This window comes from Erithacus rubecula, assembly GCF_903797595.1.
Source record: "Erithacus rubecula genome assembly, chromosome: 19".
Classification (NCBI taxonomy): Eukaryota; Metazoa; Chordata; class Aves; order Passeriformes; family Muscicapidae; genus Erithacus; species Erithacus rubecula.
The window spans coordinates 1057719-1083883 of record NC_136671.1 but is presented as its reverse complement, the minus strand read 5'-3'; the positions used below and the strand labels follow the sequence as shown (position 1 = coordinate 1083883).

The window sequence follows — 26165 nt, the reverse complement described above, 5'->3', positions numbered from 1 at the left end:
AGGAGTCTGAGCAGCTGAGGGGGTTGTGGTGTTGTCTGGCCAAGCATTGTGTAAAATTGGGGTTTTTCTCATGAAGAAACAATAGCTAAAGGGGCTCCAAAAGAGCTGGAGGGAGTTCAGACAAGGCTCTGGAAGGACAGGACAAGGGGGAATGGCTTAAAGCTGAAAGAGGGTCGATTTAGATTGGATATTAAAAGGAAATTGTTCCCTGTGAAGATGGGGAGGCCCTGGATCCCTGGCAGTGTTCCAGGCCAGGTTGGATGGGGCTTGGAGCAAGCTGGGATAGTGAAAAACCCTGTCCATGGCAGAGGGTGGAACTGGATGAGCATTAAGGTCCCTTCTGACCTATTGCATGATCCTATGGATTCCTTGGTTGCCTTTGTGTGTACAGCAGGCTGCTTTGGAAGCCCCTTGGCTTCCAGTGGGAAGGAGTGCCTTTGGGTAAAGTGCTGGTGCTGCTTTTGTGGATGTGAACCTCTCCTGTGTGGAGCAGAGGGGTGGGATGGTGTCTGTGCAGGGAGATGATGGCCAGGCTTGGGGAGCCAGGGGAGCACGAAGGGGTGAGAGTGAAGGACTCAGGTTGTCCTGAAACAACTGAAATGTTTCTGCATTAAACCCTCTGAGCATTTATTGCACCACACAAGTTGTCTTGCAACACAGTGCACTGAAATGACACAGAGAGTCTGGTCTGGGCAGTTGGGAAATTCACTCTTGTCTATGTGTGAGAGCAATCCCCCCTGAAAGTCAATGACTTTGCCTTCCCTCTTGGCTGTTCCTGATAACCCACAGTCAGTATCTGTAGGGTGCTTGCAGAAAATGTGCAGCCCTGAACACTGATCCCCCAGAGCATGTCTTGGATTAGAGATTCATGGAGTGATTTGGTTTGGAAAGGAATTGAAATAGCATCTTGTCCAACCCTGCCATGGGCAGAGACACCTCCCACTGTCCCAGGCTGCTCCATGCCCCATCCAGCCTGGCCTTGGGCACTGCCAGGGATCCAGGGGCAGCCACAGCTGCTCTGGGCACCCTGTGCCAGGGCCTGCCCACCCTCCCAGGAACAATTCCTTCCCAATATCCCATCCAGCCCTGCCCTCTGGCAGTGGGAGCCATTCCCCTTGTGCTGGCACAGAGACTCAGTGCAGAAGGATGTTGGGTCTCACAGTGAAGCAGCTGGGATGTGCCAGGCATGTCCCCAAGTTGGTCAAAATCACTTGATGCACCTGCAGGATTTGATTTAAAAGCACCCTCAGTCCCAGTCATGGCCCAGAAAATGGTTAACTCTTGATTTCTATTTTAAATGAAACTCTTGGCATTTCCAGCATCTGGAATGCCAGCTGCCAACATTTTTTATTTTATGGCTGGTGTTGTAAGGGCTGGGAAAGGTTTTGCACTGTGCCACACTGCCCCTTGCTCAGACTCACACTGCTACCATATTTGCTGTGCTGCTTGCATTTCCCTCTGTTTCCTCAGTTCTCATGGGAAACCTGCTCTTCCCAGGGTTGCTGACCTCCACACTCCTCAGGAGCATGTCCTGCAAGGATCATTTCCTGGGTAGTGGAGGTCACAAAGGCACCTTGCATGCAATACTCAAGTTCATGCTTCTTCCTTCTGCTCTCAAGTAGTGATTTCCTGCCCACTGGAATCTGTTCTGTTCATGAGCTGCCTGCACTGACCACTTCCCCAGGGGTGACTGCTCCAGAAGGAGGATGTGCTGATTGTAGAGCTGAGCATGGATTTGTCACAGAATAAAGTTCTGGGTGGTCACAGGAGGCTGCAGAAATTGCTGCTGTTGGCTGATGTTGGGTGTTTGCCTTGAGCAGAGGCAGCTGTGTGTCATGTTCAGGGAGAAGATGGAACTGAAGGAACCTCTGTCTGTCCTGGACACACAACTGAAACCTGCCTCTACATAAACATGTAGGAAAGTGCTTTTGAACTGAGGAATTCATAGTCAAGGGCTCAGAAGCAACAGTTCTGCTTTTAAAGATGAATTTTCATCTTTCTTCTCATGCCTTAAAATAGAGGAAAACATATATTTATGCACCCATGTGGGCTTTGCATCCGGATATCTGTCCTTAAGGAATATTTCATCCAGAAGGAAATTCTGCATCTAGATATCTGTCCCTAAGAAATATCTCTTCCACACAGAGATCCTGAGCTATAATTGAGCATTGTTTGAAAGCTGGCAAGAAGTCAGGAGTGTGATGACTTTAGAGTGATGTTTGAGGTCACAGACTGTAATTCATGTGCTGTCTCTGAGGGAAATTTATTGGGTACTGAAAACATTAACATTGACAGTAACTTGCAGAAAAGAGAGATGCTTGCAGCATGGAAAAATTTTTGGAAGTGAGCTCTTCTACCCACCCTCAATCTCAGAAAGATGGGATAAGTCTTGTGCTTGAAGCAAACACATTCCTAAAGTCTGTAGTCTGGAGAACAAGGATTTTTTTAAACAGTCTGAATATTGCAAATGAGATAGGAATTGATGGGATAGGAATAAAAATTGGGTTTTAATGTTGACTCTGTGTGCCCTGTGTCCTCTTATGTCCTTGGCTGGGGTGGTGAGAAAAGACAAACATGAGTTGACTATGGCTGGTCTTTATGATGATCATTTAACACAATTCCCAAGGGCTGAAGCACCAGTAAAAACTTGAAAGCAGAGGCTGGACTGAGAAAAATGACTGCTTGAGCCTCTCATCTGCTGCAGTGTGTGTATTTCTTGTGTAGAAAAGAGCATTTGTCAAATGACCCTTGTATATGGTCACTCCTTGTTTGTTCTTGACTGCAATTGAGCCACTGAGCTCATTAGTCAGGCCTGGCCCCAGCCTTGGATTATCCTGCTAGCTTTGGAGGAGACAGGATTTGCACCAGAACATGCATGATTGGTGTGATATCACTGATGCAATAAACTCAGCAGCAACTGAAACTACTGGTGGCCTTTTGTGCCAAAGTTGTGGTGAGAATTTCCATCTCTGGATCTCTAGTATTTTTGGAAAATCTGTGTGCCCAGCCTGGCTCCCACAGCCATTCCCAGCTCCGTGTGCCCAGCCTGGCTCCCCACAGCCATTCCCAGCTCCATGCTCAGGATGTGGCTCCCACAGCCATTCCCAGCTCCATGCTCAGGATGTGGCTCCCACAGCCATTCCCAGCTCCATGCTCAGGATGTGGCTCCCACAGCCATTCCCAGCTCCTTGCTCAGGATCTGGCTCCCACAGCCATTCCCAGCTCCATGCTCAGGATGTGGCTCCCCACAGCCATTCCCAGCTCCATGCTCAGGATGTGGCTCCCCACAGCCATTCCCAGCTCCTTGCTCAGGATGTGGCTCCCACAGCCATTCCCAGCTCCATGCTCAGGATGTGGCTCCCACAGCCATTCCCAGCTCCATGCTCAGGATGTGGCTCCCACAGCCATTCCCAGCTCCATGCTCAGGATGTGGCTCCCACAGCCATTCCCAGCTCCATGCTCAGGATCTGGCTGCCACAGCCATTCCCAGCTCCATGCTCAGGATGTGGCTCCCACAGCCATTCCCAGCTCCATGCTCAGGATCTGGCTCCCACAGCCATTCCCAGCTCCATGCTCAGGATGTGGCTCCCACAGCCCATTCCCAGCTCCATGCTCAGGATCTGGCTCCCACAGCCATTCCCAGCTCCATGCTCAGGATGTGGCTCCCACAGCCATTCCCAGCTCCATGCTCAGGATCTGGCTCCCACAGCTATGCCCAGCTCCATGCTCAGGATGTGGCTCCCCACAGCCATTCCCAGCTCCATGCTCAGGATGTGGCTCCCACAGCCATTCCCAGCTCCATGCTCAGGATGTGGCTCCCACAGCCATTCCCAGCTCCATGCTCAGGATGTGGCTCCCACAGCCATTCCCAGCTCCATGCTCAGGATCTGGCTCCCACAGCCCTGCTCAGTGGTTTTGCTGAATCCACTCAGCTGGTGTTGTGGTTTGAGGCACAGCATTGTCTCTGTGCTGGGTCAGCTGAGAGCCACTGGCCACCAAGAATATTTTCTTCTGGTCACGTACTGAGATGCTTTCCTCAACTCCCACTTCTCTAATTCTGCTCTTGTGGGAAGGGAAGCAGGGAAAGCCCTTTTTGGGTGGTAGTGGGGCTGGGGTCATTCTGTGTCACAGCAGCTCAGGGAGCAGCCCGTGCCCTGCAGAGCTGGGAGATGGTGGAGCAGGTGAGCCCCAAACCAGTGCCTCCAGCAGCTTCTTGGGTGCCCATGTTTGTAGGGCTGATATCCTTATCAGCCAGGGCCACACAGGTCCCTGCAGAGGTGCAGAGGAGATAGCACCATGTGCTGGGAGGAGTGGGAGTGCTTGTTAGTAAGTTTTGTAAGATTAGGTTTTTTGCTTTTTTTTTTTTTTTTTTTTTCCTTTCCTTTATTTTTTTCCCATAAAATCTCCAACACAAAGTCTCTATGCTAACCATATCTGCTGATATCTGCACTATGGCTTAGCTTATCTCCTGGCAACTGCTGAGGTGTCCTGGTGGAAAACCTGCACCATGCACGAGAGAGGCAGAAATGTGATATAAAAAACAATCCCAGAGGTGTGCAGCAGGATGGGCTGACTTCAGAGTATCTTTGCATTTGGGTGGGAGTCTTGTCAGTGAGAGCACTGCAGAAACAGCATTGAGGAACGAGGGGAAGGGAGCTGTGCCTTTTGCTGTGATTCTGATTTTGGCAGGGAAAGCATTTGGGGGTCTGAGTGCATATTTGCAGGTTTTACACAGCTTTTCAGTAATGAGCCCCTGTACTTGGCACCCAGCTTGGATATGTTGTATATTGGGAGGAGCTTGCTCTGTGATCCTCAGCCACCCAGCAGCTCTACCTCAGTTTTATTTAGAAAAAGAGGTGAGGGGTGGTAGCTGGGTGTTATTTTCAGAGTCCTTTCAGCTTGGCAGTGTTGTTTTCCTGCCCTGAGCACATCTTACACTCTTGCACTTCCCCAGCAGATGTTCTGATGGAACTCTCTCACACTGAAGATGCTTCTGAGCAGGAGGTGCTGGTGTTGGCAGAGTGTCCCATTCTCTTACATAGAACCTTCCTGGCAGGCTGTGCCAGGTCCTGCACTGTGGCTCTGAGGGAATTTGTCTGACAAATTGCCTGTCCTGAGGTCCTCTGGAGGTTTTTTTCCCCTCTCTGATGCACAGAGAGACAAGGGCTGTTAGTGAATGATCTGGAGCAGAAGTTCCTTGCTTGTCTCTTTGCTGGGGTGGGTATTGCAGCCAAATTAAAGTGGAAAAGCCCTGGAGAAAGGAGTGTGAATTCCAGATTGCTGTGCTTATTGTCTGCTTACAGAAGAGCTGTATGGCCAAATCTTCCTTAAATCCATGCTTGGGTGGTGTTGCTGAGGCTCTCTGGTGTTGGGTCCTAGTGTGAGCAGGAGTTTGTCCTGGAAACCAGCTTGGGAAGCTGCTGGATAGGTTGTTGGGGAATATTCCCATCATCTGTGGAGCTGATGAGTACCTGAACTGCAGACATCCCTCAGGCTGGTGAGGATTGCAGCCTGGATTGCATCCCTTAGGTTGGTGAGGATTGCAGCCTGGATTGCAGCCTTTCCTTTAACCCTGATTATTCCCAATCTGTGCCCATCCTGACTGGAGTTACAGATTAGATGGCCTTTAAATAGATCTAAATCCTATGTTTTTGCAGCAGTCTCAGCCCAACACTTGCCATGTGCTTGTTTGGGGTTGGTTTGTGCTTCCTTGGTTTTGGGGAAGAGGAAAAGAAGCAGCAAAGAGGAAATCTGAGCTGTTTGTCACATGGACCTTGTGGCTTGTGAGAGCCCTGCTAACTAGCTGTGGTGTGTTGAACTCACTGGGAAAATACCTCTGGAGCCACACGCCTGCATCCCCTTGGGTATTTGAGTTCTGGGATTGAGTTGTCATAAACTCCCTTTTTCCTTGAACCCAGGGAGAGCAATAACCCCAAGAGGGCTGGTTTCAGTGTTCCATGCCCTGACTTCAGGCGTGTGAGCTCAAATTCAAGTGTTTTTTGGGTTTTCTCATGCCTAAAAGGGAAGCAGAGATTTCAGTGGTTTTACACCCCCAAAAATGGGACAAAGGACATGGGAAATCTCAGTTTATTGGGAAATGTACCTTGGAGCACTTGTGCAGATGGGCTCATCTAATATTTCAAGGATGGAGTGTGGGCTGGGGTTGACAGGGAATTCAAGCTCCAGATGTGGGCATGGATGCTCTGAAGTGGGAGCTGAGCCATGAGGAGCTGTTGTCCCTCATGGTGTGGGTGATGCTGGGAGGGGGTGGTGATACAACAGCCTTTTGTTGGCACTGAGCAATGGGGAGTGCAGCTCCTGTCCCTGCAGCCTGTGAGAATGCTGTGAGGAGTGGGTGAGCTCTGCCTAACCCAGGGAGCCCTGTAGACTCCAAATTCCACATGGAAATCCTTGTGCCTTGCCTGCATCCTGTGGGAAGAGTGAGCTCTGCTGCTCAGGCACAGCAGGGACTCAGGACTGTGGCATCTCTTGTGCTGCCTCCCACTCTTGGGAAGGAAATAAAATACTGTCCCCAGCCATTGAATTGTCCAATTCTGCCTGGTTTGTTCTCTGTCCTTGATTTATCTCCTTCCCTCTGTTGCAGCAGTCCTTGCACCTGATTCCAAAGAGCATTTCCCAGTTGGTCATGGGTATAAATATTTCTTTATGGCTGCAGAGCCCTTACTGTTGCAGTATTTTCCAGTATGGTGAAGAAATAAATTTTGTAAACTGGTTTCTACTTAATCCATAAAAGAAACAGTAGAAAAAACAGGTCTTAATCTTTGAGTCTGGAGAGGTGAGTGGTGTAAGAAGCAGTGAGGGTGTCACAGAATGATGGAATAGATTGGGGTGGATGAGACTCTAAATAGCATCTTGTTCCACCTCCTGCCATGGGCAGGGACACCTCCCACTGTCCCAGGCTACTCCAAGCCCCATCCAGCCTGACCTTGGACACTTCAGGGATCCAGGGGCAGCCACAGTTTCTCTGTGGGAGGGATTCTGCCCCTCTGCCCCACCTGCAGAGCTGCCCCGGCCCTGGGGCCAGCACAGGAGGGACCTGGAGCTGCTGGAGAGAGTCCAGAGGAGCCACAGAGACACTGCAAGGGCTGGAGCCCCTCTGCTCTGGAGCCAGGCTGGGAGAGCTGGGGGTGCTCACCTGGAGAGGAGAAGGATCCAGGGAGAGCTCAGAGCCCCTGCCAGGGTCTGAAGGGGCTCCAGGAGAGCTGGAGAGGGACTGGGGACAAGGGATGGAGGGACAGGACACAGGGAATGGCTCCCACTGCCAGAGGGCAGGGCTGGATGGGATATTGGGAAGGAATTGTTCCCTGGGAGGGTGGGCAGGGCTGGCACAGGGTGCCCAGAGCAGCTGTGGCTGCCCCTGGATCCCTGACAGTGCCCAAGGCCAGGCTGGACATTGGGGCTGGAGCAGCCTGGGGCAGTGGCAGGTGTCCCTGCCCATGGAATGAGATGAGATGGTCTTTAATGTCTCTGCCAACCCAAACCGTTGCATGATTCTATGATGTAGAATCAGGTGTGCTGATTTCTGAGGCTGATAGCAAAGTAATGGCTTTGAGATAATCAGGGAAACCTGTAGGATGAGAGTATGAACATTTTTCAGGATGTAACTGAAACTGTATTTGGATTTCCCTGTGGAGGTGCTTTAGGACACGGGTGATATTGGAGACTGGCCTTGCCAGCTTTGGAAGGGACCCTCAGCCCAGTGTTTGTGTGGCTCCATGCTGGGTTTCAGGTGGACAATCCAATTTGGAAACCTGAGTGTTTCTGGCCCCTCATGATGCCAGATGCTCCCAGCCAGGACAGAATGTCACAAGGGCCCTGCAGGTGTCACTCCTGCCCTGCTTGGCTGACCCGGGGCAGCTGGAGCTGCCAGGATTGCAGGAATGCCTCTGGTCCTAGGGTTGGGCTGCTGGGAGCTCCCTGACCTCCTGTGGATGCTCAGGCTGGAATTCTGCTGTGCTTGGGACACCAGGACAGTCTCAGCTCCCTGCTGGGTTCCTCTGCCTGATTCTGTCAGACAAAAAGTCGAGTTTTAGGAGGGACAAGGCTACCCAGAATGGGGCAGAGCCTTGTTGGTGGAAAGAAAATGGTAAGAGAAATTCCATGGGCATCCCTTGTGCTTGTCAAGTGTTGGGAGCAGAGTGAGCTGGGTTTTTTATTCCTTGCTGTGTCCTGTTAATTTCCAGCAGAGCCACACAGTTATAATTACAGATTCTGTGTAAACACCATCTTCCCAGCATCCAGAGCTCAATATTTGACTGTTGGGATAGCACCAAAGCCACAGGTGTGGAGCTGGCAGGCAAAAGCCATTTTATTATCTCCTTTTTCACCTTCTCTTTGCTCTGTAGATAAACATGTCCTGTGAGCCCTTACAGGGAGATTTGTTGTTTCTATCCAGGGAGATTTGGTACAGTTGTTAAAAATTGGGAGCATCTTTCTCTTGCAGAGCACTAGCATGCTGAGAAGCCTCCTGGAGCTCAAGTGTCCCTTCAGAAGTATGAAGCAGGTCTTTAAATTATAATTTGCTGCTCTTTTATGGCACTGCAGTGTGTCAGGTTGTAGAATCCAAGTCACTGAAAATCAGACTCCAGGAGTTTTAGACTGGAACCCTTTTAAGGAACTGATGCTGTAAATTGTCTTGTCAAGCTCTCTGTGTTTAGATTTGTGGTGTTAAGGAGCTGAAGCAGCTTTTTAGTCAAAAAAGGGGTGAAGTGCTATAAATAATATTTTAAAAAGAAAATCTTTCAAGATTTTTGCAGAACCTGTCATTGTGAGTGGCTGGGATACAAGAGCTGTTCTGGGCTGGTAGGTAGGGTGGGTGATGGATATGCCAGAATTTTCACCAGTCTGAAATTTCTATGATTCTGTTGAAATAAAAAAGGAAAGTATATATTCTGAGCAGCAGCATCTGTTGGCTTAGACAAAACCCACGTGGGAATTGGGACCTGTGTGTCCAGAAGAGGTTGGAGAGGAGGTTGAAATAGGGTCTTGCTGGCATTGTAGTAAATGATATCCATGGTTTTAGAGTAAGGAATCTCCTCTCTGATGGTCTTTGCACATCCATAACAGCACTGGTCTTGCCACAGGCCTGATTTTGGGGATAAGCCATGACACCTGTCAGTGATTCCTGTCCTGCCCTGGAGCTGGGTGCCTGGGCTGATCACTCAAGGCTTCCATGCAGTGTGTCCTGGTGCTTTGGCATTTTGCTGCTGGGAGAAGGGACATTCTGATGTTGATATGATGATGTTTGCTGTCCCCTGGCTGGGTGGGTGGGTGCTGTTGTCCTCCCTGTGGTATTTTGGGATATTTTTTCTCTCTGGTGTGTCCTGGCCAGGACTCTCTCCAAGGCTGTCATTCCCCCCAGCCTCCCATGCACAGCTCTAATTCTGGCTCTCCGAGGGCGAATCCCAGCAGTTTTTGTTCCCTCACAGAGCTAAAAAATCCTGGAGGCTCAGCTGTCTCCACCTCTGTGTGCTCCATGTCCATGTTTAACCTCCCTCAGCCAGGTGTTTTCCAAATGCAGCACTCCAATTGCTGTGGGAAGGGGAGGACTGGGAGACCTGCTGGGATCACGTTATGTAAGAGCGAGTGATGGATAGGCAGATCCAGCTGTCCACGAGGGCTCTGAAGGGCACCTCTGCTTCTTTCCCCATGTGTGGACACAGGAGATTGCTGTTGGCTCCAGGCTGGGTCAAGTGCTTGCCTCGTGTGTGGGTGCTGATTGATAGGAATTGATTTCCTGTGCAGATTGGCAGGGAAGGGAGTGGAGGGAACAGTTTCCTTGGGTGGGAGAAAGTCTGCAGTTGATTTAGTGCAGTCACCTCGGAGACCTTTGCTTTGTGGAGAAGAGAAAATGATTTTAGCAGCTCTCTCAAGGTGGGAAGGGATCCCTCCTGGGAACACAGTATGTGCTGCAGTGTGAAGGGATGACTTGGGAATGAAAATTGAGGCTTGATTCCTTTGGGGCCAACTCATCCCCTGCAAAAAGTGTAACCACAGTGTGCACTGGGTCTGAACTTATCCTGTGGTGCTGAGAGACACAAACTGTAAGTCTTTAGGAGGCACCTGGAAGAATTCATGTCCTCATGTCAAGCTTGGATATGGCCCTGGGATAAACCTGTCCCACAAAGCAGCATCAGTCAGGTCTGAGCAGGTGAGAGATGTACTTGAGATGTTTAGGGGCTTTGGGGACTTGAGTTCCTGGTCAGGCAGAGTGGCTTCCTTCAGTGTAACAAGCAACCTCAGGAATCAGGTTGGCAGTGGGTATCCCTGGATTGCTGCCCATTCTTCCCTGGGAGGGACCACATCTCCATCCCATAGTGAACTTGCTCACCAACACTTTCTGAGAGCAGCTCTAGGCTGTGCCTGTAAAACCTCCCTACTCCCATGTTCTTGTGGATTTACAGAGTCTTTGAGGTTGGAAAAACTCTCTGAGATCACTGAGCTCAAACATTAACCTGCCACTGGCAAGGCTGCCACTAATCCATGTCCCCCAGTGCCACACAACTGTTAAATCCTTCCAAGGATGGGAACTCCAGCACTGCCCTGGGCAGCTGTGCCAGGGCTGAAAAACCCTTTCCATGAAGAAATGCTCCCAATATCCTCCCCTGGCCCAGCCTGAGGCCGTTCCCTCTCCTCCTGTCCCTGTTCCCTGTTCCCAGAGCCCGACCCCCCCTGGCTGTCTCCTCCTGTCAGGGAGTTGTGCAGAGCCACAAGGGCCCCCTGAGCCTCCTTTGCTCCAGGCTGAGCCCCTTCCCAGCTCCCTCAGCCTCTCCTGGGGCTGCAGCCCCTTCCCCAGCTCTGTCCCTGCCCTGGACACGCTGCAGCCCCTCCAGGTCTCTGCTGTCAGGAGGGTTCCAGAGCTGCCCCAGCACTGGAGGTGCCCCAGCAGGGCCAGACCAAGGCAGGGGCACTGCCCTGCTCCTGCTGCCACCCAGGGCTGGCACATATGAGATCTAAGCACATTTGGACTAAAACAACGATGGAAGGGAGAGGGTAAAGAGAGCCACGAAATGCTGGATTCTGCTGGAGGTGGGACAGCTGGGAGAAGGGAGAGAAGCAGCAGTAAAATGAGATGAGAAAGACAGTTTTGTGTGCAGTAAGCTGTAACTCCTTCCTAGCTGTCTTTAAGAAGGAGTTAGGCACTGCATAGGATGAACAAAAGATCAAAAGAGGCTTCTTGCCTTTCTCAATGTTCGTAGTTTATTTTATGGTGGTCCCAGGGCAAAAGAGGAGGAGGATCTCAGATAATGGTCTTTTCTAGGAAAGGGTCAGGGAGGGGAATTTGGCTCTCTGCCAATAGGATAGGGACAGGAGGGAAGGGTTAAAGCATTCCTTATACCCCTGGTATTGGGTTACAACAGTTGTGTATTTGGTAACTTAGCTTTTAGAGCAGCCAGAAGCAGCGCACACAGTGGGATGTGAGTGTGTAAGGAATGTGTAAGGGAGCAAGCTCCATCTAAACACAGCCTGTCCTTACTTCTCTGTTTGAGGATCTTTTCCATCTTTAGTGGATAGCATGTGAGTGTTGCCAGCTTGTGATGTCCCCACAGGTCTGTGCTGTGCAGCAGGATGCCCGGGAGGTGATTTGGGGTCAGGTACAGGGGCACTGACACTTCCTTGTCCCTCTGTTCCCCTGCAGGACACAGGCAGAGATGGCCCACACGTGCAGGGGCACCATCAACCTGTCCACAGCCCACATCGACACGGAGGACTCGTGCAACATCGTGCTGTCCAACGGGGGGCAGGACCTACCACCTGAAGGCCAACTCGGAGGTGGAGAGGCAGCGCTGGGTCACGGCCCTGGAGCTGGCCAAGGCCAAGGCCATCCGCATGCGCAACAACCAGTCAGGTACTGCCCGGGCCAGGCACGCCAGGCATGGCCAGGAAACCTTGCAAACAGGATGGCCCAGGGATTGTGAGGGTATGGAAAACAGCAGGGAGATGGAGGTGAAAGCGGTTTTTGAGTGGGTGAAAGCTGCAATGTGGATGCTGGTCAGATAATGCTGCAAATACCACAGAGCAGCAGAGATCCCCTCCTGGCATGACAGGAAGGGTCCCAGATAAGGTTTAGAGATAAGAAAGCAGTAAAACATGGTAATGTAGCAATTCCTATGTTGTATGTAAATGTTAGGGAATTTGCTTCTTGTATTAGATTGGTTAGTAGAAATTAGAATATTCAACATAGAATATTCAACATTGATTGTGTTAACGGGAAAATCGCTCTCTTACTTTGCTCTCTTACTTAATTCTCTTACTCTCCCCTCTCTTATGTCATAGAACTCCTGCCCCCCCACTCTCTTTCTGCCCTGCTCAGAACTGCAGCTGGCAGCTCCCAGCAGGGCCCTTGTTACTCACACTCTATGCAATAAACTGCAAACTGCAAGACCAGAATATAGAGAGCACCCGAGTTTGTCCTGACCACCATCCCCCACCAAGGCTCCCACACTGCTGGGCACCCAGCACCCAGCTCCTCTGTGCCTGGTCAGTGGTGCAGGACCCACCCAGATAGGGGCTCATGCATAGCTGGAAGTTGCTGGAAGGCAGAATGACCTGGAGACTTTGTGCTGGGAATGCTGTGGTCAGAGGCCTGGGTACCACATGGGATGTGTTCCATAGTTTGAGGAGGTTTGCTGGATGAATGACACAGATATTTAGTTGGGCTGTTTCTGTGTGCATCTCCCTTTCTGCCCCTTTGTTGGGGTGTTTATTGGAGTAGGTTTGGGACAGCTGCATTTTGTAAAACTGTCAGAGCCCTCTGCCTGGTCCACAGCTCCTCCCCAGGGTGACATTGGTCTGCTATGTAATCGGTCAGTAAGGCTTGACAAACAGAATATTTTAGAAATATTTCAGTGATTCTATGAGTCTGTATTTCAATGTTTATAACTCTGCTGGGATTAACATTAGGTTTTCTTCTGCAAGCAAGCACAGCTTCAAGCTGCAGTAAACAAACTTCAGAAATGGAAGAGAGAAGGCTCCAGAGAGACCTTAAAGCACCTTGCAGTGCCTAAAGGAGCTCTAAGAGAGAGGGAGAAGGACCTGGGACAGGAGTGCCAGGACAAGGGGGAATGGCTCCCACTGCCAGAGGGCAGGGCTGGATGGGTTATTGGGAAGGAATTGTTCCCTGGGAGGGTGGGCAGGCCCTGGCACAGGATCCCTGCCAGGATCCCTGGCAGTGCCCAAGGCCAGGCTGGACATTGGGGTTTGGAGCAGCCTGGGGCAGTGGGAGGTGTCCCTGCCATGGCAGGGGGTGGGACTACATGATACTTAAAGTCCCAACCCAAACCATTCTGTGATTGCTGTGAACTTTCTGTCCCTTAAAATTCCAGCTCTGGAATATACAAATACTGTCAGAGAGCCCAGCTGATACAGGAGAAGGGGGAAGTTTTTGGGCACATTATTTTAGCTGGGCAGGGTGGGACACTCTGCTGGTCCTGGCTGCACTGAGGTGGCTGTGGGGCTGTTGAGTCCTTCAGCTGGGTGGGTGTGGGGGAAAGGATCTCCTGGAGAGGTTGTGTGTGGGTTTACCTCCCTTGGGATCTGTGGGGCTGTGGCAGTGGTGGCTCAGGGTGCAGTGGTCACAGGGGCTGTCAGCCACGCTGCCTCCTGAGTCAGGCACAGCTATTTTGGTTTGTATCTGCCTGTAAAAATAGCAAATGCAGAGCCTGGCTGTGCTGAGCTCCTGGCTCTTGCTTCAGGGTTTCCAGGCTGAGGGCAGTGAATGTGGCTGCAGCTCTGCTGACTCAGCTCTGATCCAGGCCACAGAGCTGATGGGAGAGACAATCCACACCAGATTCCTGCTTTTCCAAGCTTCCCTGATCTGATCAGAGGGGATAAGACACTCTGTAAATGGGTTCTGGATCCTTGTGCTGTGGAGGTAGAGCTGAGCACATCAGTGAATTACTTTATGCCTTAGTGTTCACCTGGCTGATAGTTTGTCCCAACTGGAGATCTTTTTAATTATGGTAAAGAGTGACTGTGTGTTTGGCTTGAATCAAAATAGAATTCCTGATGTTGTGCCCCTATGAGCACTGGGTGGATGTTTACAAGTAAAGGGAAGAGGTTCTGGATTTGCTGGAAGTCCCCAGTCCTTCAAATCTGCTCATGTGCAGAATTGTCTGAATTGCTGCCTCTTGCCCTGAGGGATTCTCAGAACCTGTGTGATCCCCAAGGGCTGCTCTGCAGAGCCCAGGTGGCCTTCAGTGACTGCAAGGGATGGTGAGCAGCTGAAGGGATTTGTGTCCTCAAGGAGGAGCATCCATGGCTCTGGGAGGCCAGAAGGTGAGGAGAGGGAGGCAGAGGGGGCTGGTAACGTGGGCAGAGGAGCAAGTTTGTGTCTGATGTTGTCTGTCCTTCTGGGAAAGGATAGAAAGAGCATCCTTGTGGCCATCTGTGCTCATGGGCACTGCCTGCTTCAGAGGCCAGGGCCTGCCCACCCTGCCAGGGAACAATTCCTTCCCAATATCCCATCCATCCCTGCCCTCTGGCAGTGGGAGCCATTCCCTGTGTCCTGTCCCTCCATCCCTTGTCCCCAGTCCCTCTCCAGCTCTCCTGGAGCCCCTTTAGGCCCTGGCAGGGGCTCTGAGCTCTCCCTGGATCCTTCTCCTCTCCAGGTGAGCACCCCCAGCTCTCCCAGCCTGGCTCCAGAGCAGAGGGGCTCCAGCCCTTGCAGTGTCTCTGTGGCTCCTCTGGACTCTCTCCAGCAGCTCCAGGTCCCTCCTGTGCTGGCCCCAGGCCTGGGGCAGCTCTGCAGGTGGGGCAGAGGGGCAGAATCCCCCCTCCCCTGCTGCTCACACCAGGGGCTCAGCCCAGAGCATGGGGGTTTCAGGGTTGGGGTAGGTGCAGCCTCACCCACCAGCACCCCAAATCCTTCTCCCAGGGTTGCTTTCAAGGAGTTCCTCTCCCAGTCTGTGCTCATGGCTGGGATTGTCCTGACCTGGATGCAAGATCTGCACTTGGACCTGTTGAACCTTGTGAGGTTCTCCTGGGCCCTCTCCAGCTCTCCACCCCCCTGGATGCTCCCTGTCCTTCTGTTGTGTCGTCTGCCACGCTCAGCCTTGAATCACTCACAAACCTCCTGCAGCCTGAGCTGGGATTCCATTCACTGTTCCTGCAGGAGTCAGTGATCCCTCAGTGCTCTCAGGGTCTTTGAGATTTGATGGGAAATTTGATGGGTTGAAGGACTGGAGAATTGTTGCCACTGCTGGGTCACCATTTTGGGGTGGATGAAAAGGGTCTTTGCCCCAGGAGTTCTTCTGAACTGAACAGCTGTGGAAGTGTTTTTAACTGGGCTGCTGGCTGGAGCTCTGCAACCAGGAGCCATTTCACAGAACTGCTTTTCACGTCTGTTTTTAACAGCAAAACCAAGTATGGAACAGGAGACTTTGCTGTTCTGTGCATGGGAGAGCTCTGGTTTCCCCTGTGCAGTCAGGAGAGCTTTAGAGTGAGCTGTGACCTGGGACTGTCCTGGGAGATGTGAGCTGACTCCCTGTGCTCATCCTGCTCTGCAGGGAGAGCCTGCCTGGGGATTAGCGGCAGAAAGTGAGAGCGGGGCTGAGCTGCTGGCTTAGCTCTCCTCAATTAGCACAGGGCTTAATTCTCTCAAACACATCTGAGTGTCACAGGAGGACAGGACAGTCCCAGACCAAGCTCTGCTCAGCTGAACCTGACATTCCTCTTCTAGGTGGGATTGCAAAGTGTTGGTGAAGTTGTAGCTAACTCAGTTTGTCCTCATCCAGCTCCATCACCTGACTGTGGCCCTGTGATCTTTCCTGGCCTGAAAATCAGATTTCTGTATTCATCCTCTGTGTTTGGTGACTGTGGATAAATAGATATAAAACTATCTTTTCTTTTTAGAGCAGTATCATGACATCCAGGAATTGTATGAGTGCTGAATATATGAGGATTGTTTTCTTGGCTCTGTAATAAGGGGGTCTTTGCAAAAGTGTGCATGGGAAGGGTGGAAATATGTTGTTGATATTTTAAACACTAGGAAAACTCCCCAAAATGGACTTGGGAGTGAGTTGGTGACTCCTTTTGGTTCCCTGCTCAGGGATCCCCAGCAGGAGAGGGAGTGAAAGCCGTGCTGTGATTCCAGTGCTCGCCTGATCCAGAGCAGATTCCAGGCTGACAGAAAGTGATTTTGGTGTTCATGGGACTGAAATCCAGTTCACTGGACAGGTCAGTGCTGGTGTCTGTGCCAAGAACAGCTCACCTGCCAACCACTCTCAGAGGCATCTGGTTCCTTTGGCTGAGGCTGGAGTCAGTGCAGCAGAAAAGCTGGGAGTTGATAATCAGAGTGGAAGAGAAGGACTGCAGCTTTGCTCTGTGTGCTGCTGGGATCTCCTTTCTGGAGATGCCCTGTCTCTCCCCACAGTGACTCACAGGGTTTTCAGCAGAACTTGAAAAGAAAAACCAAAGAACCAAACAGGCACAAGATTAACCAGAGAAATAAAATCGCTGACAAGGGAGGGAGGATGATGGCAAGTAAATTTTTCATCTGGAAGGACAGCTGAAGGTGCCACATGGATGATGGTCAGTGGTGCAGAAAATGTGCTGGAGCCCCAGGAGAGGCTGAGGGAGCTGGAAAGGGGCTCAGCCTGGAGCAAAGGAGGCTCAGGGGGCCCTTGTGGCTCTGCACAACTCCCTGACAAGAGGGGACAGCCGGGGGGGGTCGGGCTCTGGGAACAGGGAACAGGGAACAGGAGGAGAGGGAACGGCCTCAGGCTGGGCCAGGGGAGGCTCAGGGTGGATTTTGGGAACATTTCTTCATGGAAAGAGCTGTCCAGCCCTGGCACAACTGCCCAGGGCAGTGCTGGAGTCCCCTTCCCTGGCGGGCTTTAACAGCCATGTGTATGTGGCACTTGGGGATGTTGGTCACTGGTGGCCTTGGCAGTGCTGGATTAATGGTTGGAATTGATCTTAAAGGTCTTTTCCAACCTCAACAATTCTGTGACTGTCTGAGTGTAGGAAAAGTTGGGCACAAGTGCTTGTAACAAGAAAAAAGGAAGGAATTATCAGGTCATAGGTTTAAATGGAGCAGGAATAATTAATATTTTGTATAACCTCCAATTAAATGGTGGCATTTGCTGCCAGGAGCCAGAAAATCCAGGGAGACTCAAGAGATTTGGGCAGAGTTTCATCCCTTGGGGTACAAGCTGTAACTATCTGGGTGTGGAATGTGACCTGGGGGCTCCTTGTGCAGCACAGCTGTGACAGTGAAGGATCAGTGCCCAGAGGAACCTTTGCCTGTGCCCTGTCCCAGTATCCTGTTTTCAAAATACCAACTGCAGTTTGCTTGCTGGGGAGGAGATGGAATTTCCTGGGGGGAATTCACTTTGAAACCAGCACCCTGTGGTGTGGGTCAGTGATCTGGGATAATGGGGGTCGATTAGTTAGGTTACCTGGTCATTCTTCCTGCCTTAATCCATTGTTTTCCAAGAGGAAAACAGGGAGGGATTGCTTTTGGGGGCTTTCTGTGCACTGCAGGAGGGTGGGAGCTCTGGACATGGGGAAGGAAGATCCTTGGTTGTGCTGGTTTTGCCCTCTACTCTGATTCTGGGGTGAATTCCTGTTGCAATAGAGTGGAAAGGGCAAATCCAGCTCTGGAGAGGGACACTGCAGCCATAGAGATCCCACTGCAGGGTTGGGGTGCAGCTGAGTGGGTGGAAGCCAAGGGGCAGCTCAAGCCAGCAAGGAGTTCCCCTCTGACATCCCAGGTCCAGACTTTATGGCAGCATTAAAAAATAGCCATAATTAAATATTCCTCAGCTTTGCCTTTAATCACTCCACTGATTAAGTCACTTTTGTTGCTCAACTCATTTTAGCTGTTTTTTGTCCTTTTTCCAAGGCAGGTGTTTGTTTGAAAAAGCCATTTTGATTTGGGCCTGTGACACTGCAAAGCATCTGGCACCTTCCCTGTCCCATTCCATGAACTATCCCCTTGTTGCTCCCCCAGCCTCACAGAGGCTCCTGGCCAGGTGGCCTTGGCTTGTGGCTCTGCTGGGGTTGTGGCAGGACAGGACAATCCCTATCATTGTTGTCCCAGCTCATGCTGGCTGTAACAGTCCAGCTATTCCCAGCTCTTTTGACAAGAGCATTCCCTTTTCCCCTCCTCCCAGTGAGTTCCCCAGCACTGAGAGCTCCTTTCCCTGTGCTGGAGGCTCGTGCCTGGAGGCACTGGCTGCCAGTGCTGTCACCTTGCTCTTCTAATTGTCTTTTTATCCTTGGAACTCTGATTTTCCCAGGATAGCCAGCTGCTGTTAGCTATGCCAGGAGCTGCTGCCTTGAGAAATAGAATTGGCAGTGCTGCTGATGGAGTTGTTTGCTTGGATTTCCCATTCCTAATGACTCCTGTCTCCTCTCAGTGCCTCCTGCTCTCACTCGTGTTCCCTCCTGCAGCTGGCAGGATGCTCTGGCTCCCCAGTTTCCTGATGGATTGGGGTGGGCTAGTCCATCTCAGCCATCCCCAGTGAGCTGCAGCTAACACTTCAGCTCATCCTGCCACAGCCACAGGGATGCTGAAGGGCAGGAAGGGTTTGCAGAGGGATCTGGACAGGCTGGATCCTGGGAACCTGTGCCAGGGAGAGGGGCTTTGGACAAAGGCCTGGAGTGACAGATTAGATGGGGTACTGGGAAGAAATTTTTCCCTGTAAGTGTGCTGGGGGCTTAGCACAGGGTGCCCAGAGAAGCTGTGGCTGCCCCTGGATCCCTCCAAGTGTCCAAGGCCAGGCTGGATGGGGCTTGGAACAGCCTGGTCTAATGAAAGGTGTCCCTGCCCATGGCAGGGAGTGGGACTGATGAGCTTTAAGGTCCCTTTCCACCCCAAACCAGTGTAGGGTTCTCTCATGTACACAGCCTCCAACTTCTCCCTTCTCCTGGCTGCTGCCTGCTGGTGCAAACATGAGGAGGATGGGAGGAATCGTTGGATTTTTCTATTTCACAAGCCAGGAACCACTTCCCTCCCCTCCCTCCCCCGCCTTGTTATTTTTCTAATCTGTTTTTAATTCCCTTGCTGCTGTTTTCCTCTCCTCTTGCATGTGGGGATGGAGTAACCCCAGGGCTGAGCTCCCCTCCTGGCTGTGGTGCTGCTCATCCCATGGTTCCCAGGTACCACTCCACATTCACTCCTGTTGTTTTGCAGATGTAATCCGTGATAATCACTCCCAGCAAAGGAGCCCAGAAAACAGTACTTACATAACAGCAGGAATTAAACATTCCAGCAGGAGCTCAGAGCAGCCAGCAGTATTTAGGCCATTCCTGCTGCTCCTGCCTCATCCTCCAGTGTGAGCAAAGGAGCCCTGGCTGCTCCTCAGCACTGGATGGTGAACATGCTCCAGTGCAAGGTGTCCCTGCCCATGGCAGGGGTTGGAACAAGAGGAGCTTTAAGGTCCCTTCCAACCTAAACTATTCCATGATTCTGTGACAGGACACAGGGAATGGCTCCCCACTGCCAGAGGGCAGGGCTGGATGGGATATTGGGAAGGAATTGTTCCCTGGGAGGGTGGGGAGAAGCTGTGGCTGCCCCTGGATCCCTGGAATGTCCAAGGCCAGGCTGGATGGGGCTTGGAGCAGCCTGGGATGGTGGAAGGTGTCCCTGCCCATGGCAGGGAAACTGGATGAGATTTAAGTTCCTTTCCCACCCAACCCATTCTGGGATTCAGAAGTGGGATGGGAATTGATGTCACAGCCCCTGCTGCTGTCCAGTGCTGTCCCAAGGGCAGAGGCACATCCCCCCTGCCTCCACTGCCCTGTGCCACTGCCCAGGGAATCCTGGTGCTCCATTCTCTGGGCAGTCACCCTGTCCTTTCACCCTCTTGGCATGTTTTAGGGCTCCTGAAGTGTCTCAGCAGGGTTGGTGTGTGGTGAGCCAGGCCCTGTGGCAGTTTCTCCGTGGAGCTTTTTGGGCTCCTGTGTTTTCAGCATTCCAGGTGAGGCTGCAGCAATACCCCCCTGGGAGCAAACACAGGAATGTGACAGAGCAGAGGAGGGGTGGGGGTGAGGCTCTGGGCAGGGCTGGCCCAGCAGGGGTGGGCAGGAGGCTCTGTGCCCACGCCAGAGCTTGGGAAAACACTCCTGCCTGAGGAGGGGGTGGGATGTGCAGCACGAGGATCCTGGGGGAGGTTCAGATTGCATGTTGGGGAAAATTCCTGCATGAAAAGGGGGGTCAGGCTTAGGAACAAGCTGCTCAGGTGGTGGAATTGCCATTCCTGGGGGATTTAGCACTTGGGTATGTGGGTGGCCTTGGCAGTGCTGGGGAACAGTTGGAGTCGATGATCTCAAGAGGGCTTTTCCAGCCTGAGTGATTCCACGATTCTCTGAGCTCTGCTGGCACACCAGGCTCCTTCTTTCCTCACCAGGGTGACCTGGGACAGCTGTGGTGAAGGAAAAGCTCTTTTTTTGGCTGAGCTGGTGCAGGAACACCAGGAGGAGAAATCATTCTGGGTCCTTGCTCAGTCCTGCCGGGTGCCTGTGGGAGCTGGGAGGGTGGGCAGAACCCAGGGGCTAAAATATCATATTGTACACAGGGCTCAGTTCACTGTGTGGCAAATTGGAGAGCAGATTCTTCTCCAGCAAAAATGGGAGGGAGAGAATAAATTCCTGTGGTGAGGACTGTGCTACTCCTGGAGTTGATAGCAGGGAAAAACTGGTTATAAATTGATAAAGTGATAAATACCAGGGCAGAATGGTCTCTGCTGTGCCATGTTTGTAGGTAGCACAAATCCATTTTTATTTCCAAAAATGCTGTGGATTGTGTTACCAGTTTGTGTTTCTCCCATGTCCATCTCCTCTGTTTCTTTAAGTCTGTATTTTTCCCTCATTTAATTATTTATGGCCCTTTCCCCCTGTGCCCTGCACAACAGTGTGAGTGTGTGGCCTGAGTAAGGGGATTTCCATATTTTCCAGCTGTGAGTGAGTATAAGTGAGTGTTTCCTTTCTCCTTCTCAGTACCTTTTTTGTTGTTGTTTCCACAGGATCTCCTTTCCATACATCTTTTTGACTACAAAATTTCCCAAGGTCATTTGGCAAGTCTGCAAAGCCCAAACCAGTGACCCCTGGGCAGCTGTGCCCACATTTCACCTTAACTCAAGGCTAGTTATCTCCCTTGGGGGAATTGCAAGTGGTGCTTTGTGACCTCCATCCAAAGGGGGTGGAAGAACCTTTGCAGGGTCATAGAAGGGACCTTAAAGCTCATCTTGTCCCACCCCCTGCCATGGGCACCTTTATCCCAAGCAGGCAGAGCATTCCCATTCCCAGTGCCCAACTGGTGCCCAGCAAGGAGGGACCATCTGTGCTGAGTTCATCCCAACCCAGATGAAAAGTTCCCAAAATGACAAACCCAGTCAATATTAGCAAGTGCAGCAGGGAAGGAACAACAAGGATCATCCTTCCCACTTCTGCACCCACACAAGAAGCGGGGTTTTTAAAATCCCAGGGAATACACAATGCTTGCTTGCCTGGCAGGGAACCAGGAGAGACTCACCCTTGGTGACAAGGCTTTGGTGTTTGAGCAAAAAAGCACTTTTATATACTACTAACTTGTTATTTTTCACAACAGGCAAAAAAACGTGGTTTCCCTAAGTACCAGTGACATACCAGGTTTAGCTTGGGAAGAATTTCAAAAATATTTGTGCTAAAAATAATAGCAAAACTTTCAAGCACTTCTAGTGCTGTCTAAAATGGGAGCATGCATTGTATTAATATACTGGAAAACCTTATCCCCACACTAAGATTCACAAGTTTCTGGAAAAATGGCACAGGGGAAGGGACTGGAATCACAGAACCAAAGGATGAGAGTACCTGAATGTAGAGTGCAAAAAAGATGGAGAGGGACTGAGGACAAGGGATGGAGGGACAGGACACAGGGAATGGCTCCCACTGCCAGAGGGCAGGGCTGGATGGGATATTGGGAAGGAATTGTTCCCTGGCAGGGTGGGCAGGGCTGGCACAGGGTGCCCAGAGCAGCTGTGGCTGCCCCTGGATCCCTGGGGGTGTCCAAGGCCAGGCTGGATGGGGATTGAAGCAGCCTGGGATGGTGGAAGGTGTCCTTCCCCATGGGATGAACAATTCCAGTGCAGGGGTTCCTGGTGTAGTCAGAGTCCTCATGGACATGGGGCTGCAGGGAGGGGACAAACCCAGGTCCTTGCTCACCCTGGCACTTGTGCCCTGAACTCTCTCTCAGTGCTGGGAACAGACTCTGGTTGCTGATTTTTAAGGCAAGTTTCACCTGCAAGTATTTAATGCCACATTTATCAGCACAACAGGGATTTACATACAATTGGGAGCACCAAGGGGGCGATTCCCAGCTCAGGGAGTCAGTTCAGTATCTCACTGTTATTGTCAGTCATTCAGAATTCCCACGGGCTTTTTTCTTTACCTGGCACAGGAAAAGGCTCTTGGAGGTAAATCAAGTGTAACTCTGGAAACAAACAGTCCTTGCTAATTAGAAATGAGTCACTGAGTGAAAAGTGATCCTTCAGTGGGTCTGAAGGCATCTCTGGAGGTTGTGCTGGGGCAGAGGGGAAGGTGCAGAGTTGTTGGACACTGAGGAATGAGGGACTGGCAGGAAACCTTGTGGTGTTTGTGTCTAATGAGGCCCAACAGCTCCTGCTCCTGGACACAGAAGGGAAGAGAGGATTTGGATTGGTGGTGGGACACAACAGCTCTGTGCAGCTCTACTGGGCACAGGGAGTCCCTCAGGGTTCTCCCTGCACTTAAAGGAATTTGGGGAGGATGTTCATTTCTTACTCAGGTGTCAGGGACTCATAGCTTGAGGGAGAAGAGCACCTGCAGAGCCACGTGTGGCTTTCACCCCCTGGGACTTCTGACATCCCTCTGGACAAGGTGCATGGCATATCTGAGCATCCTGCAGTTACAGAATCACAGAATTGTTTGGGTGGGGAAAGCCCTCAAAGATCACCCAAATCCCTCCCTTAACCTTGCAATGACCCACGTCCCCAAGTGCCACATCCACATGGCTGTTAAAGCCCTCCAGGGATGGGGACTCCAGCACTGCCCTGGGCAGTTGTGCCAGGGCTGGACAGCTCTTTCCATGAAGAAATGTTCCCAAAATCCACCCTGAGCCTCCCCTGGCCCAGCCTGAGGCCGTTCCCTCTCCTCCTGTCCCTGTTCCCAGAGCCCGACCCCCCCGGCTGTCCCCTCCTGTCAGGGAGTTGTGCAGAGCCACAAGGGCCCCCTGAGCCTCCTTTGCTCCAGGCTGAGCCCCTTTCCAGCTCCCTCAGCCTCTCCTGGGGCTGCAGCCCCTTCCCCAGCTCTGTCCCTGCCCTGGACACGCTGCAGCCCCTCCAGGTCTCTGCTGTCAGGAGGGTTCCAGAGCTGCCCCAGCACTGGAGGTGCCCCAGCAAGGCCAGCCCAGGGCAGGGGCACTGCCCTGCTCCTGCTGCCACCCAGGGCTGGCACAGCCCAGCTGCCCTTGGCCTCTGGGCCACCTGGGCACACCTGGGCTCCTGTCCTGCCCCTGTCACCAGCACCCCCAGGTCCCTTTCCTGCTGGGCACTCCCCAGCTCTGTGCTCTCCCTGCTCCCATCCCAGGCCATGCAGCAGGAGCAGGATGCCCTCTCCTGGCTCGCTGCTTCCATGAATCCCTGGCTGCCTGTGGAGTTTTCCCAGCTCTTACATAAGCCCTGTCCAAGCCCTTGTCCAAGGCCAAGCCTGGCCTTGGAGGTGCTGAGATTATTTGCTGCCTGTGCTTGACTTTGCAACTGGCCTTTAATGGATATCTTGGGGAACAGGGATTTACCAGCCAGACCTTGCTTGGACACTCCAGTAGGGCAGGGGAGTCACCTTTCCCGTGTAGAACAGCTGCTCCTCCCCTCCCAGCATTCCAGCCCCTTTCCCTGCCCCTGACAGAGCCCTCAGGCTGCTCACAGCATGTGGAGCTCCCCAAATTGCCCTCACCCACACTCCAGGCTGGCAGGGGCTCATCCAGCTGGGCTGTGCTGGCACCTGGTGGTGCCTGTGAGTGTCTCTTCAATTCAGCTTTGTCAGCTCCTCTGCTCCTCCCAGTGTTGGAATCGGATGCCAGCAGAGGCTCCTTTGGGCTATTTCCCCCAATCCACCTGGGAAATTTAGAATTCTTGTGGAGTTTTAGGAGTCTTTAAGCTAAAATTGTCACTCTTAAGGAGAGAAGATCAACTTGCAGAGGATATAATGTCACTTTTATACTGCTCAGCTTTTTATTTCATTTGAGGAAAATCTCTGTTGTGTAATAACCTGGAGCTTCCCCCAGAGGCTGTGCTGGGGGTGAAACACAAACCTAGTGTGGAGTGCAGAGCCACTTCTCCAAGGATGGACACAGCACCACAGCCTGCCTTTTCCCATGGAAAATTACCTCTTGTGGTGCTGTAATAGCATCATATTGGCAGGGATGCTGCTCCTGAAGATGGATAACCAGGGGGTTTTGACCTCAGTTATTAGATTTGTAGCTTGAACTAAAAATTTAGCTCTAAGGAGTGTTTCCAATTTAAAATGAATCTCCTCAGGGAACAGCTCTCCCTCTGGCAGTAACTCATTCATGAGGAACTCAAGTATTCATTTACAGTTAAATGAAGGCAAGGGAAGGGAAGACAAAGAGAACTGAAAACATGACAAGATGATAAACACCCAGTTTGGGATTCTCCCTGAAATGTGCTGGTGGGAGTTTAAACTGCTGCCAGAGCTTCACTGAGGGGTGTGGTGGGTGTTGGATTTGGGAGCAGAGTGGTGGCAATGGCACACTGGACTATCCCTCAGCTCCTGACAGGATGGAGGGAGGAAGGGCTGAACCCTCGGATGCAGAGAGCAGCAGCAAAAAGGATCTGATGGTGTCAGGTGGTGACACTGACATGGGAGAGGATGGAGGGGTACAAAAGCTGTTAATCCTTTATAAACAGATCCTTAAAGAAGGATCTGATGGTATCAGGTGGTAACACTGACATGGGAGAGGATGGAGGGGTACAAAAGCTGTTAATCCTTTATAGGCAGGGTCCTGGGTGCTGCAGATGGAGGTTTTGCAGCCATGGAGGTTGGTTTATGAAGAGGAAATTCAGGCTGGACATCAGGAAAAACTTCTTTCATGGAAAGTGTTATGAAGCACTGGCAGAGGCTGCCTAGGGAGGTTTGGAGTCCCCATCCCTGGGGTGTCCCAGGAAGGGCTGGATGTGGCACTCAGTGCTCTGGGCTGGGCACAAGGTGGGCATCAGGCACACCCTGGACTCTGTGGATCTCTGTCCCTGTCCGTGTGACTGGCTCTGGAATTCCCAGCTTCCCTTCTCCTTCTGTAGCTCTGTCTTAAGGCAGCTCCTCCCTGCCCTGGGGAGCCTGACCCAGAGGAGCATTTTCCTTCTCCCTTTCCCTCCTTGGCATCTTGTTAGTAAGCAGTTCAGAAGAAATGTGCTGGAGGGTGAATATCTAGCTTTACACAAGGAAAGGAGTGAAAAATTTCCCTCCAGGTTCTGCCTCTGCTCTCCAGCCCCTGGCTGCAGGATGGAGCTCCTGGATGAACCAAGTTTCTCAGCAGTCTGGGGGCAGAATATGTGATGGAAAACTTCTGTATGAGCTCTTCCAACTGCCTATTAAAACAAGGATATTTTGATTACTCCACTGATTTCCTTCTCAAGGATGAATTGTGTAACTGAAGAATCCAAGATTTCCATAGCACACAAACCCAATGGGATTCAGTGTCACAAGGATGGGGCAGGTGGGAGTTTCTTGCACTCCAGCAGCACTTTTGAGAGGAATAAAATAAATGGAGTCAGGAGCAAACTGTTAAAAACATCCAGTTGTTGGGCAAAGCTGTTGAAGAGTCTTCAGGGAGCTGTTCCTCTGGAGAGAACCTTTGTGGTTGACCTTGGACCACGCTGGATTCTGGCATCCCTGGGCTGAGATCTGCAGCCTGGCTTAAACTGCCCAGGACCTGCAGAGGTGTTTCCTGGTGGTACCCAGGGGCTGGAGTTCTTCTCAGGTAGGGAGGAAAATCTCCCCAGTTTAACTGGTAGGTTTTTTTCTTTACTTTGTGAATAATTCTTTTTCTTAGTTCACACAGAGCAAGAGAGTTCATGCAGTGTTACCTCCTTTCCCAGAGAAGGTTTAAAAGGCTGAATGGGTTTCCTTTTGGGAAGTCCTAGAAGTTTTCTGACAGTGCAGGCACT

The 26165-nt window shown here is 51.6% G+C and overlaps 1 protein-coding gene across 1 annotated transcript in view; it reads left to right on the top strand.

The window, feature by feature from the left end:
- Positions 1 to 26165, top strand: part of OSBP2 (oxysterol binding protein 2) — a 90603-nt gene that overhangs the window by 13041 nt on the left and 51397 nt on the right. The window contains 2 exon segments of the mRNA XM_079322167.1: positions 11660 to 11756; positions 11758 to 11869. Of these exon segments, the coding sequence (XP_079178293.1) occupies positions 11660 to 11756; positions 11758 to 11869 (209 nt within the window).